At 40.9% G+C, this 15646-nt stretch overlaps 1 protein-coding gene across 3 annotated transcripts in view; it reads left to right on the top strand.

Annotated features, from left to right (window-relative positions):
* Window positions 1–15646, top strand: part of nf1a (neurofibromin 1a) — a 117228-nt gene that overhangs the window by 24707 nt on the left and 76875 nt on the right. For all 3 annotated transcript variants that reach the window (XM_083914444.1, XM_083914443.1, XM_083914442.1), the window contains exons 6-16: window positions 675–742; window positions 2245–2320; window positions 4856–5013; window positions 5112–5285; window positions 6638–6766; window positions 8796–8870; window positions 8962–9093; window positions 10191–10328; window positions 11656–11769; window positions 13230–13309; window positions 15483–15606. In XM_083914444.1, coding sequence (XP_083770570.1) covers window positions 675–742; window positions 2245–2320; window positions 4856–5013; window positions 5112–5285; window positions 6638–6766; window positions 8796–8870; window positions 8962–9093; window positions 10191–10328; window positions 11656–11769; window positions 13230–13309; window positions 15483–15606 — 1268 coding nt within the window. The remainder of the gene's footprint in view (window positions 1–674; window positions 743–2244; window positions 2321–4855; window positions 5014–5111; window positions 5286–6637; window positions 6767–8795; window positions 8871–8961; window positions 9094–10190; window positions 10329–11655; window positions 11770–13229; window positions 13310–15482; window positions 15607–15646) is intronic.

Genomic DNA, 15646 nt, shown 5'->3' with positions numbered 1-15646 from the left:
CAGCTAAGAATAGGGAACTGGGTCTAAAATTGGCATGGGCTTTCCAAAACTGGACAACAGAAGATTGGAAAACAATGCCTGGTCTGACATGTTTTGATTTCTGCTGCAACATTTAGATGGTTGAGTCAGAATTTGGTGTAAACAATATGAAAGCATGGATCCTTGGTGGGATGGTGGTGTAATGATGTGGAGGATATTTTTCTTGGCACACTTGAGCCCCTTAGTACCAATTGAACACTCAGTACTTATTTATAATACTTTTTTACACTGTGTATCGCTTTTTACGGCTAATGACTGGTGTGGCGTTTTGAATTCATATAAATCATATTGTACATGAAATTATAACAAGCATCTTCCACTGGTCAATACCAACTGGTTGTCAGTCTCACATATTGGATTTTTTGCCAGTTTTACGTTGTGCACACAGCAGCACAAACAGTAGGCGCACTGTCTCTCATACACACACAACATACATGACGAGCACACAGTGGCGGCTGCAGTAGGCAGTACAACCACACTCATACATCCTGTGGTCAGTGCAGAAGTTCTTTAGCGTGTGTGAAGAAGACAAAGCTCACAATTTCTTACTTCATCAGATACTGAAATGTTGAAGAAATTGAGGTTACACCAGTTTGTATGTGATGTATGTGTTAATTCTGTTTGTTTTCTTCCAGAAACTGTGTTGAAGTTTAGAGCTCTCAAAAAGCCTGCCCAGCTTGCAGTCATCAACAGTTTAGAGAAGGTACTTCTACCATCCTGTTTTCCCTCCCAATACTAGAATACTTGACATTTAATTTGTTCTTACTAAACGTGTACTCTTGCATAGTTATAGTCACAGTATGTTCAGTGATTTATTTGTTATTATGTTTTCTTTTTCAGGCCTAATACCAATACTGATTATATATCTTTTCAAAGGAAGTCCATTGCTAGGCAAAAGCCAACTTCCTGTCAGCTGTTGTCAGTTACATACACTGCAACAGGAAATAAACAGATTAAGAATGTTTGTTTACAACTGTGAAATTGTCTCTTCGGTAGTTTTCACACCTGACCCGTTTGGTCCATTTTAGGCGAATCCTCGTTCGTTTCCGCGGATAGTCAGGTTGGTTTTGGTTGGTGTGAAAGATCAATCGATCTCTCACTTCTGACCTTGGTGCCAATTTCTGTGAGCCTTTATGCATCCTAAGCCCTTCAAAAATGCGATGGCGCAGTAGAATGGCCCTAATTATTTCCTCAAACACAATAAGTTTCTTTGCACTTTCAATGCCAGGGCTCGTTTGGGCCCTTGGCACTTTCGTGCTCAGGCCCAAATAATAATCTTTAGCGATGAAACATGAGAACAGAGGATATTTATGATTGTGTGATGCTCATAATTCTGTAGCGGCGTACGGCTCTGTTAATCATTTCTTTCCATTCCCTTATAAATGTGACTGGAGTGGAGCGGTGAGAATGTCCGTTCCTCACTCAAGGAGCTGTTCAATCCCCCCGCTCTCTTGCTCAAAGCTGCTCTGAGCCACTCCACTAAATATCGCCCAACGCTCCACTAGTTGTCACGCAGACTAGACACACACCTGCTCAGAGGCCGTACACAATGATCACAAAGACAGACTCCTGCTTCATTAACATGCCCCTCGGACGGTTCCATTTTTGTGTCGGGAACTGGTTTTGTGGAGCATTAAGTCAAGATGTGGAAACAACATGGATGGTTTATTTAAAGTTTATTAATATTGAACATGTTCACATGTCCAAATTGCACCACAAAAACATCACCGCGTCCTCAGCAAGTGTGAAGTATATCAGGTGGAAAGTGAATGACAGCAACACACACTTACTCACAGAAATCCCTTGCTTTACTGTATATGAAAGGCGCCTGCTGTGAGGGAGGGTGAGGGCAGCGTCCATCTACAGGGAATGTTGCGCTGCAGTAACACAAAGACGAGCTTGGGCATGCTTCAAACTCATGGTGTTAGCGGTACCGGAGCAAAGCATAGAGATATTGGCGACGCTTCCTCCCGATCCGCTCATACGCTCTGATGAATGCATATCCAAAAATGTTTTCTATATATTAATTATTAGATATAGCAGAAATAGTGTTTTTTTTTTGTGAAAACATAGGCTTTATATGGCCATTTGAAACATATGTCTGGTAGTTTTTCTATATGGCCTGTATTCTGGAATACTAACTTGCCGTCTAGCATAAACCCTTGTTGGCCCACTCATGTACTTATGCTGTTTTTTTCTCTACAGGCATTTTGGAACTGGGTGGAGAACTACCCAGATGAGTTCACCATGCTTTACCAGAGACCACAGGCAGATATGGCAGGTATGAATGGATGTCACCGTTCAATCTAGCTTAGACTGAATCTTTATTTCTTTCTTTTTGTCATTAAAGTATTTATTTATTTTTCAACAAATAACACAAAGAACTTACAAACGACAACGAAACAAAGAAAAAAACCCACAAAGAGGCAGCCAAAGCTAAACTTAAATCCCCTGAACACCCCAACAGGTGTTTACAGTTACTCTGGCTTCTCCAGTTGAAGGTGGGCGGGGCTTTGATGAGAATTTGATGGGAATTTATGAGGTCATAAATGTCCGTCTACCACTAAGAATAATAAAGGTGTACTTTGTCTCGCCTTAACAGGTGAAACAAGGCTAACAGGAGACTTGGGAAGATGTCAGTCAATCACAGTAGACACATCATAACAGTCTTGAGAAGAAGTCTAATCAACTAGTTAACTGAAAACACCTGTGTGAATGTTCAGGGGCTTTAGAGGGCAACACCTCTACACCCCTCTGTACCACTGCCTTGTTTGTGATTATATCAACTGTGATTTGTTTCAACACGTGCTTAATGTATAAAGCCAGCTCGTGAGGGGAAAGGGAAGCAACATAAAACCAGCTGTTCTTGGTAATGTAAGGTATTTAATAACAGTAAAGTTTAAAAGTAGAAAAGAAAGACATACAAAACTACAACAGAAGGAGAGGGCCTACGGGGGCTGCCAAAGCAATAACACACATAAAACTGAAAAAAGACTTTAAAACTAGAGCTGGAACAAAAGGCAAACAAAAGATCCTCCACTTAACTAATCCTTTAGAACAAAGCACAATGTGAGCAGCATCCCTATCCCTAGCGTTACTTAACATGAGGCAGCTACTGTCAAAGCAAGTTTAACGTGTGTTAACCTCCCCTGGCCCAATCTCTGCAGTAGTAACCAACACAATGAACGATACAACAATGAATGAACAACAAAGCACACAACAAAGCACGAGGCGTCTGGGTCAAAGAAACACAGCGCCGCTATCGTCACTCAGGGAAACCAATTATAGGTGAGCCGGTGACGCTGAAGAGGCTGGAGCCGCTGCTTGATTGGTGGGGACTATTGCAGGCCGCCGCACCAATCGGGATCCGCAGGAGCCAGGGAGTGGGATGGGCCAGATGGAACCAATCCCCGACAGGAGGCCACACATCCTACTTTGCATACAAACAAACACTTAAACACATGAGTGGGGAATAACGGCAGCCATAACAGGCACTAGTTGAAAGACTATTTATCTTCAAGTCCTTTACTTTTAGACTAAAAAAACTAAAAAAAACTGTTTCTATAGAGAAGTCTCTGACAGCATATTTTTGTCTAATCCAGTGAATACCATTTCACGTTTATTAGAAAACCGTTAATTCCAATACTGGCTGATAGTTAACACATCAGGGCGTCAGAAAGCCAGTCAGTATCTGGTGTGACAAGCATTTGCCTCACGCAGAGCAACACATCTCCTCCACATAGATTTGATCATGATGTTGATTTTTGAATGTTGGTCCCCTCCTCTTCAATGGCTGTGCCAAGTTGCTAGATATTGGCAGGAACTGGAACATGATCTTGTATATGCCGATCCAGAGCATTTGCCCATTCTAGTCGGTTACAAAAATGAACTGCAGTCAGGTCAAGAGCATACGGAGGAGTTTCCCTGAGATGATTTCTGACAGTTTGTGCAAAAAATACTTTGGTTATGCAAACAAGTTGCTGGATCAGTGTCCGGGTGGCTCGTCTCAGACGATCTTGCAGGTGAAGATGCCAGATGTGGAGGTCCTGGGTTGGCATTGTTACACGTGATCTGCGGTTGTGAGGTCTGTTGGATGTACTGCCAAATTCTCAAACAACTTTGGAGCTGGTTAGTGATTGAGAAATGAACATTTAATTCTGTGGCAACAGCTATGGGGGACACTCCTGCATTCAGCATGCCAGTGTCACGCTCCCTCTAAACTTGTGACATCTATGGGATTGTACTGTCTGATAAAAAAGCACATTTTAGAGTGGCCTTTTATTTTATTGTTGTTTATTGTCTCAGCAAAGGAGAAGTGCTCACCAACACAGATTTCCAAAAAACTGTGATCAGAACAAGAGAGGAATAGGCCTTTTGTGCACATAGAAAAAGTCTAAGATCCTTGATTTCAGCTCACGAAAAATTGGAGCAAAAATAAAAGTGTTGTATTTTTGTTTAGTGTACGTATGTTAACAACCGATGATTATTTAGCTGTTGTTATGTGTGTCTTAATGCCACATAGTGGACAAATGTGCAATACTCCGGCACTTTATACTTAGCGCAGTGTTCGATGCTCATGGAAATACACCGTGGCAGTTTATCGCTGCTTGCAGCTTTACTTATAATTAAAATATATATAACCTTTGTATGGCAATGTGTACCAAGACTTTTATAACATGAGGGGTTGGGGGATTGTTATTGTGTTGTGAAAAATCGACAGTATAATCTAAAATCTCTGTCAGCTGTGCAGGTTTTTCATCTGTTGATGATGATGTTTAACAACATCCCTTTATTGTGTGTGTTGGTCTGTGTTCAGAAGCTGCAGAGAAGTTGTTTGACCTGGTGGACAGCTTTGCAGAGAGCGCTAAGAGGAAGGCCGCTGTGTGGCCTCTGCAAATCATTCTCCTCATCCTCTGTCCAGAGATCACGCACACCATCTCCAAAGACTCAGTGGAAGACAGCAAGGCAAACAAGGTAGGAGGATAGAACACACACGCACACGAACACACACGCACAAAGCAGAGGCTGACTTCAGCACTCACAAACCCTTTCCTTCCCTGATCTATCTGCAGAAACTCTTTCTGGACAGTTTGCGGAAAGCTTTGGCAGGCCAGGGTGGTAGCAAGCAGCTGATGGAGAGCGCTGCCATCGCCTGTGTCAAACTGTGCAAAGCCTCCACCTACATCAACTGGGAGGATCACTCAACCATTTTCCTTCTTGTCCAGTCAATCGTCATGGATCTCAAGGTCTGACCAGTTACTTCATGTTGTTTTGTTTCCTGTTTTCCTTCTTTCTGTCTATTTTGGTCACAGCAGCTAGAAAATTCATTTGAAATTAAATAAATAAATATTAATTACTGTAGTTGTGAGTATTTCCCAGAACTGTGATCCTGTTGATCATACTGTGGAAGTAGTGCCGATCATCTGGGTATTTTTAGCCACGGAAGTTGGAACTTTTTTGGCTTTGTGCTTGTACAGAGTAGGTAGTTGATTCAGGGCTTGGCAGGTGTTTGTACAGTGGGTAGAGAATTGGTGAACTTACACAGCCTTGCAGAGCACCCTTACTCACTGTTCTGTGCATGGATATGGCAAAATTAAATGTGACTTGTGTGCAGTTTACAAGAAAACTGCATCCACTTATCCAGCAGATAATTGACAACCATATTCACTAGCTCCTTCACCCAGAGGTAGGTTTGTATGGTGTTGAAAGTGCTACTGAAGTCAATAAACGCCATTATTAGACTGTATGTTTGTTCTAAGTGTTCATAGAAGTTGTTAAGCATGGCCAGTAGCATATCCTCAACACCGTACAATTTGCTTGATATGCAAATTGGTATGAGGTTTGATTTGATGGGACCAAAGTAAGAGCTTTCACCATCACATAGGGCTGTGCGATATGAATATATTCCATATGACGATAGAAACGTCTATCGTTTCATATTTTGCTCTATAGTTTGTATTGCGGTGTCATAAATAATGCACTTTACAGGCTGAGGGGTGTGTGAATCTGAAAGGAGTCGCTCAGTGGTTATGATGCATGGCCATAGACTGTTTCCCTCTTCATTAAATCGCTAGAGCAGTGTGAGAAACTAGTGATGTCGTGTGGGCGCAGATGTGCTGAAGTCATTCAAAGCTGTGGCCTCTACACTTCCTGTTCATGTTTGAATCCTAGAGAAGAAAATATTGTTTAAATCTTCTCTTCTGACACAATAGTTACAGTTCTCTAATTTTGATCACTGTTTTCACATTATAAAGTTTTTTGTTGAAGTGCCTTGGTTATTTAAAAACAGAATATTGTTTTCTAATTTTGATCTACACTGTATGTGTTTTTAGAAGCATTACTCAAAATGGTTACTTTATGCCCTCATGTCTTGTTAAACATAAAATTCACTTTTCAAATGTTCATTTCCAGAAAATGTCTAGTATAAATTTAATTTAAAAAAAATCATCCTACAAGTTTCAATTTTACACAGGAAACGGGATTGTTTTTATCACAACTTAACACTGTTTTCTCCAATATATCACCAATTATTTATAACAGTTGTGAAATGTGCTTCTGGATGACCTCAAGTGATCTGTGGCTCTCCTTGTCCCACCAGGCTCTGCTGTTCAACCCAGCCAAACCTTTCTGGAGAGGGACAGGCAGCCAGAACGCTGACGTGGACCTCATGATGGACTGCTTTGTCTCCTGTTTCCGCATCAATCCTCACAACAACCAGCACTTTAAGGTGGTCTGAAAAGAAGTTATATTACTGTGTTTAATATGAGTTATATTAATTTCCCCTACTTAAAGCTGGAGTAGGCAGTTTATTAATGTGCGTTGTAATTCAAGTGCTTTGGCTCTATCGCTGGCCGAGAGAGAGGGAGGGAGGGAGGGAAAAGGGGAGAAGGAGGGAGACAGAGGGAGGGAGACAGAGGGAGGGAGAGAGAGAGGGAGAGAGAGAGCTTTCCTACGAATCCCGATGCATGCATGTCCTTTCAGTAAAAGTTCTGCCAACTATAGTCACAGGGCCCGTCCACACGAAGATGTATTTTCCTGTAGCCACGCAACTTTGTATCGTTGTCGCTGACAATCCACACGCAGACAGCATGTCTGGCCCCCATGGCGTTGTCGTCTGGACGGTGACACCGCATACTTTGTTAACAACGCAGTCATCTCCCCATCTCCAGCCTCTGACCCCGGCGGCATCACATAACAACAACAACAACAGTGCTGCTGCGTGGAGAGAGACACGGGTCTGTAGTCTGAGCTGTAGTCTGAGCGTCTGCATGTGAATGAATTAAGTCGACCATATATTTCTACGTTTTCCCTGATGCTTAGAATAAGTCGCTAAATTGGTCGCTAGTAGCTTTTTATAAATAATGTTGCCAAGAAGGTTGCAAAAAGTAGCGAGACAGTGCCCACCTGTGAGTGCTTTGGGACAGGGAAGGGGCTCCCAGCAGCACCCAATGCTCGTTGAGGACACTAACTGCAGAGTCCAAAACAGCACAAAAGTCTCCACTAACACCAGAAACAGTGGCCACAATTCTCTCTAGGATAGAGGAGGATTCAGGAAGTCTCCAGATTTGGTGAGAAACTGTCTGGTGTTCGTATTATGATTCTACACAACAGCGGCTCTCCCTCTCTTCTTCTCTGTTGTTGGTGTATTTCTGTGGCAGTTACAGCGTCACATCCAGGCCTGGCATGTGTACTACAGCGTTTTTAGCTGGTTTCACTGGTTTCGTGTGGACGCAGATATTTCTTGAGCCGAGTCTGTGTGGATGGAAAACTTTATAAGAACGACAGAGAAAAAAAAGGTTGTTTTCGATCGTGTGGACGTCCCCAAAGGCGCATGGCTGCAGCTAATTCAAGGCTAAACTATCAGATAAGATACTTTGTCATTGAGACACAAAGTGCAGCACAGTACACAGAGGGACAAAATTGTGTAAATATGTAGCCCAGTTAATCGTCCAGGCAGTGGACAATCTGGTTTGAAACGTTTCCCCTCACACCACCTGCTTTGCCACCGGTGGTTGTTTGGATGGCAGAGTTACCCTTCTACGAGGACCAGAGGCTGAAGGTGTGGCACCGCCTACTGCTGCCGTCAGGATGAGGAGACGACAGAGAGGGTGTGAGGGGAAATGGAAACACAGCTGACCAACAAAGGCTGGTCAGCTTCTCTGTGAGAGAGGCTTCAAGATTGTGTTGAAGCCGGTTCCTAAGTTCCAGCAATGTGTGATGGCCATAGAATTTCAACATTAAAATCAAGATTTAGCTATATGTTTACTGGACTGGTGTGGCTACTGCAACCATGCTCGCTGCCCTGTTAAGAGGCTAACGATTAGCAACATTTTCTCTCCATCTCTGAAATGCTTTGCCGATATTGAACCATTTATCTAAAAGGGAGTCTGACAAATGCAATAAAACAAGCTGAAGCCAGAGCCACAAAACATAGTATGTCATCTTCAGGAGCTTTAAGGCCCACAGGATGCAAAGAAAACAGGACGGTAATCATCATTGAAATGCCACTATATATCAGCAGTAAGATAATATAAATGAAGTAGTACTCTTACAGGTTACTGTATGCAGGCCGTGCTTGTATGATAGGAGGGGCTGGACAGAGAGGGGAGAGGGAGAGCTGCAGGAGAAGGACTTACTCTACTTTAAGTTATTTTTTTTACTTAAGCGTACCTCAGCTTTAACAACATGACCCAGAACAAACTGTAATATCAGTTGCTCTAACTAATGCTCATAAGTGTTTCCTTTCTGCACTGAAGGTCTGTTTGGCCGCCTCCTCCCCCTCCACCTTTCACTTCGTCCTGGTCAACTCTTTGCACAGAATTATCACCAATGTAAGTCTGCAGAACTTCTTCCCACAATATTGGTGATGAAATAGTTTGATGTGTTACTTCACTTGTCTCGCTCTGTGTTGTCTCCTTTCAGTCTCATTTGGACTGGTGGCCTAAGATTGATGCAGTGTACTGCTACTCTGGAGAGCTCCGCTTTATGTTCTCGGACACCCTCAACCGGGTGATCCAAGGCGTCGGCACCCATGCTCCACTTCGCATGACACCGGTGAGAGGACAGTAACATTACTTTACTGTAGACATGCCAAATCATAGTTTGTAAAGTTTGTGACTGATAGCTAATAAACTAATGAACCAGCTGAATTCCTAAATATGAGACTGTGTATTAACAATAAAAAACTCTTAGAATTAACTTTAAGTTTTTTTCTTTATGATGTTATTCCACATCAAAATATTATTCCAGTTTAATACAACTTTGATCTCATTTTTGTAGTTTTGTCCATAATTTCTATCAGTTATAATAACATTATGTTTATTAAGCAACACGGTGACAGACCAGTGTTTCCTAAAGGATTTTTGCTGTTTGCTGATCCAGAACTGCCCAGACTCCCCGCTGGATCCGCAAACTTTAAGTTGCTGGCATTAAAGTGTTAACAGACAATTTTTAAGACAATAAGGTGGTATTGTTGGTGCGTCTGTGGCAAAAACAGCCAGATCATTTTCCCTTTCTGTTTACCTTGAGAGCTAACATTACCAGCAACACAGGACACACTGTGTTTGTTTACAAACAAACTGCGCAAAAGAGACGCGGATGACATATTTTCTGCCCGTGGATTTTCATATGAGCATGTAGATTGAACTAGAGGGTGGCTCTCCAGTCACTGGATCCATCAGTTACTTCATATTATTAGCAACATGGCTACTGCTAGCAGCCTGGATACTGTCTGAAGCAAGACACAACTGTAAGTGTCCCACTTTTAACCAGAAACCCTGATCTCTGACAAAGGCAGACTGAAACACCTGATGGCATCAATAAGTAGGCAGGTTACTGGTCTATCTTCCTCCATCCACAGGTTTTTTTTTTTTCTTTTTCCGGGTAACATTTGTTACTGTAGTGAGCTGCTGCAGCAGAATGTTACCATCATAAACATTAATCAGACGGACCTGAGACAGGGAACAGATTTCAGCATGATTGGAATCTGCTCCGAAGTTCATCTGGCTACAGTCAGAGTGTATAATCGACACCTTGAATTTTCTCCAACGTTCACTCCTGGTCAACGTAAGCCTGGGATGTTCTAATGCCGTTTGAAAGCACTGTACCTGAACCTGACGAGAGTCCTCCCTGTTGTCTCTGCCTTCCTACAGAGTCTGACATTCAAAGGGAAGATGACCACCAGCCTTAAGTTCAAAGAGAAAGCCACAGAACTGGACACTCGAAGTTACAAGTGCCTGCTTCTCGCCCTGGTCAAACTCATCCACGCTGACCCCAAACTCATGTTGCATGTGAGTCTGCCGCAATATTCACATCAGAATGACTACGAAGTTTAGAAACAACTTTTATCTATCAGGGGACGTATTCACAAAACATTTAATCTTAGCGCTAACAGTTCTCCTAAGGAGTACTAAAAGTTCTTAGCTCAGAGTAGTTTCTTCAAATCTATCTCAAAGATAAGACTAGAGGGCGGGGCTAAACTCGTTGCTAGGGATGACATCATGTTCATCCCTTCTATGCAGTGATTGACTGAGAGGGAATGAGTCCCTAAGAGTGAATTTATGATAGAAACACTTTGGGGAAATAGCCTGTTATGTGCAAATAAAGATTTATAAATTAGAATGTATTACGCGGTGTCGCTGATTTAATATGAAACCAAGTATATACTTATTTTTTCAATATAATTTGTCAGTATAGTTCAGCTAATTGTCCTCCAGGTAGGCCTACTGACAAGTCTGGCAGCTCATTAGACAATAAGTGGATCTGCATGCCTACGTAGAAGCATTTTAGTAATAGGGCTAGAATAACCATGGCTGATACGGACACATCCAGTCTGCCAAAACACAAGAGAAAACCAAACTGGACCAATGACCAACTCCTATTCCTCACTAAACTTGTGGATGAATGGAAAGATGTTATCAAAGTAAAGTTTGGAGTTGGGATCTTTACAAAAACAAAAAAAGAAGCATGGCAAACTATGTGCATGCATGTCACTGCTGCCCTCCTTCTCCTACAGCTGCATTTTTCCCTGTGGCCAAACAGCGGAGAGTTGTACCAACTTTAATGATATTTATCACATATAAGTGATATTGGGTGGTTTCTGTTTGTTGGTGATGTGATGTCATCCCTGACCAACTCTACCATATTCATAATGCCGTCTCAATTAAGGTGATACTTTTTTAAAAGCTCATTATCATTTAATCTCTCCAAAATGTTGACTGCAGCAGCCGTTTTAGGGCATTCCTGATTTACTCTTCGTAACGTAGTCCTAGTCCTCGAGGGGACTCCTACGTTTTCATAGATTTAGCGGCTACTTTAAGAACTAAAATGCTCTGTGAATTACACTTATCTTAAAAAGTTAGGAGTCTTTAAATTAGGAGTGTAAGGCCCCTTATTTTTAAGAGTTACTCTTAAATCAACAAGTTAGGACCTACTCTTAGCCTTAAGATGTTTTATGAATACGGCCCCAGTTAGATTATGAGAAGCTTCTACATTGACCACTTCTCCTGCAGGCAGGTTTTGACGCTCCCATAGTTCAGATATTTTGTGTTGTTGTTATTTTGTGTCAATTAATCTCAACTGTTATGAACAATTTTTTGACCTTGTTTTGTGTGTTAGAACCCAGTGAAGCAAGCTCCAGAGATGCAAAGCAGCACAGCAGAGCTCATCACCGGCCTGGTGCAGCTAGTGCCTCTAACGAACACAACCCAGCTCTCACAAGAAGCCATGGAGGTCAGAGACCAAACCCATTTTTATGACAGATGTCAAGGGTACAATTTGTAGAATTCTGACGGGAGCCTTTTTTTTTCTTATGATCAACTCTTCCCCCAACTTATTTAATTGTGCCTTTGAAATAGCTGGAACGCTTTCATTTTTTAGTTGCATTCACTTTTTCACTGAGCTTAGCAGTGTTGGGGGAAAAAGGATAAAAACAGTATTTGTGATAAAAATGTAAAGTGTTGTCAGCCCAGTGGCTAATATAAAATGAAGTTGTCGTACTGATGTTGAGAATCAGTTTTTAGATTATATTTTTTGCATCTCTTTTAGCTCCAATCTTCAAAGAATCCACATTAAAAACATAATCTCGTACAAAATTTCATAAACTAACCAACACATAGTTATACACACATATTCATCTATATGCTCTCACACAACACAAACACATAAAATCCAATATTCCCAAACTCTAAACTTATTCTTATTGCAATAGCTCAGGCAATGATAACTACATTTAAATCCAAGGTCACTTTCACACCTGAGCCGTTTGCTCTGCTTTAAGTGAACCCTGGTTCGTTTCCGCGCAGCGTCCGGTTGATTTTGGGGGATGTGAAAGCTAAGGGTGGGAATCTTTGGGTGTGTCACCATTCCGATTCTTGGTGTCACTGTTAATTTCAGAATCGATTCTGGAAAATCAATTTTTGAAGGAGTACATTCTTCAGAATCTACTCCAGACCTAATTATGGCATTAAAACATTAGATTATACTTTATTTTTGGAAAAATGTATCAACTGATTACTATAATGTGAACACACAAAGGTAAATCTTTGACCAAATGTAATTAGTCATGCTTAACTTCCACAATTTGTATACATCTCAATTCTCAGTGATTTCAAAACTAAAAGTGATATTAAAATAGATAACATTGTACATGTAGGCTTGTAGCGGCCTTATTTCTCAGAATCCTGGCAGTTTCCAAAATAAAATTGTCAAGGCACTTGTAAACGTTTCAAAAAAATCTCTTTGACTCATGACATTATACTGTTATTTCTTCAAAACTGTGCTGCTGATTTGGCTTTCAAAATGTTTTATCACAGCACAATTTGTTCAATACATAATAGGTACAAGAAAATATAGCAGCTATTCAGTCAATTCTCAATTTGTTGAATTTCTCTAAAAAAGAAGCGATAACTAGAGCTTTTAAGTGCCGGATCGATAAGCAGTAATGTTATCTGAAAAAGTAGTAGTATCGTTAAAGTCCGTATTTGCACGTGAACCCTGGTGTGTTTCATCTGAGGCGTGAAAGCAAATGGGACCAAAATTATCAAGTGAACCAAAAAACAGTCTGTGTGTGTATATATATATATATGTTTTTTTTTTACTGTTAAACGTCTACTAACCACAAACCATTTTTTCTTTGTCCTCCTCCTGGTTCTTTCTCTACCTTGCCCTTCTTCTGCCCTGTCTGTTTCCAGGCTCTGTTAGTTCTGCACCAACCAGAGACCATAGAGTTGTGGAACCCTGATGCACCCACAGAGACGTTTTGGGACATCAGGTACTCGACAGTCTTTCTCATCTGATCTTTCTACAAAGAAAGGGGAAAATAGCAAACGATCCCTCTCATCCACTCAACAAAGAGTTTGAACTTCTTCCCTCTGGTAGATGATACAAAGTACCACGGGCAAATCGTAATCATTTAAAACAGTTCCTTCATCCCTAATGCTATTGGAGCACTGAACACCACGTCCTGTTGATGCGTTCTTAATGTAACTGCCCCTGCTGTCCTGCTTTTTGCCCTGAAGATGTTGTTTCCTTCCTGCTTGTTGTTTTTATGAGACCAAAGACATATTTCCACATTGTGGACAATAAACTAACTAAACGCCTGGTCAAGTTCCAAACTGGTACCCTTGGAGCATCAGTGGTGTGCTGTGACTCAACCATGATGATGCTCGTTCGGGGGACGTGGTGGGCCCTTTGAATTTTTATCAACCATGTGCTCGGTCACATGTGAATGCATTCATGTGTTTCTCTGTGTGCAGATAATCTCACAACCTATTAGACTTATCAGCCTTATATTTTTTTGTGTGCATGTATGACCGTATGCTGTAAATCATGGTAAAAAAATAAACTTGCAGTAATCTACAATTATAAATATGCTGATATCCAAGTCAGGTGTCCATATTTTGTTTGATCAATATCATATGAGGACTAAGTGCTTGAGACATTTTGACCGGTTAAACAAGTGAAGGGATTTCTGTTTTCTTTTAAAAATATTGGATGAGAAGTGCCAGTATAAGCAAGAATAAACACATCAGACTGATTCAAAATTCACAATTAGGAATCTGGGAGTGAGTAACACATTATCAGTGGACAAAGTCAAAGCAACATCATCAGAGAGAGTTTCTTTTCTGGTCTGTCCTGTTATTTACACAAAGTGGCCTAAATGTCATCCTTATGTGGGCAGCTTCTTGCAATCAAAAAATAAAAAATATTTGGTATAATATATAATGTGAACAGCCCGAAGCAGCACATGAATGAGGCGTCTTTCCAGCTATATTTAAGGCAGTTATTTTTCCTTTCACTGAACATTACAATCTTACATTATGATGACATAATATAAGTAAATTTAAGAAGAAAGAGTACTTAAGGGTTGAATATGGAGAATGAGCAGAACCCTATCTAGTGTCTCAGGATCGTAGTCGCAAAAACAGAAAATAATTCCAGCACTCGGGTTGCCAGGTTGGTCAGATCCGACCCAGTAGCTACAGGAGACCTGAGTCTGTTTGAGCCTGTTTGAACCCATCCCCCCTGGCTAATCACACTATAAAAACAAGTGTTGAAGAGGAGTTTGACTGACAGTTACCACTAGCTGTTAGCATTAGCCGTTACAGCTAAGTAAACATGAAAGTTCGCTTACCGATCAAGGAGAAACGTAGCCATTTGGGCATGCGTTTCAATGCTGTTGAACTCCTTTATCTCAGTCCATGGAGTGAATGCTTAGCCTGTATTGACTCTGGTTTTTACCTACAGTAGCTGCACTCAACAACAGACAACCCTGGCAACCAGCAACGTCCAACGCTATTGGCTGCTACAATGGAAACAGAACGTGACAGAAAGTCATTGTCAAACCCTTCAAAAAAAATTTAAAATATTAATTCAGACTATATATATTTTTTTATAGAAAAGCCATACTTTCATTCTGTAGCCCTCAAACGTCCCGTGGGTGTATTTTTTTTTTTTTTTTTAATATAGCTTTTAATGAAGATTCTACGTATTCAACCTTTAAATACACAATTGAAAAAAGTACAGTAAATAGAAAAACATGAAAAGTGCACTATTTCTAACTGTGTTGGCCAGGCTGCACAAGTATTTTGAACCAGGGAAGGTTTGATTCAAATGACTGATAAACATTTGTCAGAAGTCGAGTACAGACAAACATTATTCATGTGCTGGTTTGTGTTTATTAGTATACATCACCACCCTAAGGATGGACATTTTCATGATTTATTTGTCATGAGTATATTTTGCATTGGTCTTTATGAGCATTGGGAAGCTTAAATAGTAACATAAAAAAGAACTATAATCAGTTTCTGAAACCTTTTAGTAAGCATTGCAATAATAAGATCTGTTTCTCACAATAACTGTCCCGACTGTGTGAAAAAACAGAATCTTTTTTTGATCCTTGATGTTCTAAACTTAACTTTTCTTTTTTTCGCTTCTTTCTTCAGTTCACAGGTGCTCTTCCTTATCTGCCGCAAACTGATTGGCCAGCAAGTGGTTAATGGGACAGAAGTTCTCAAATGGCTGAGGGAGATTCTCATCTGCAGGAACAAGTTTCTGCTCAAGAACAAGGTAAAGGTCCGTCCCTTAACTGGAGCAAAACGCTGCTTAG

The sequence above is a fragment of the Echiichthys vipera genome, assembly GCF_963691815.1.
Source record: "Echiichthys vipera genome assembly, chromosome: 5".
NCBI classification, from domain to species: Eukaryota; Metazoa; Chordata; class Actinopteri; order Perciformes; family Trachinidae; genus Echiichthys; species Echiichthys vipera.
The sequence above is the reverse complement of the archived record's forward strand: the minus strand, read 5'-3'. Positions and strand labels throughout refer to the sequence as shown.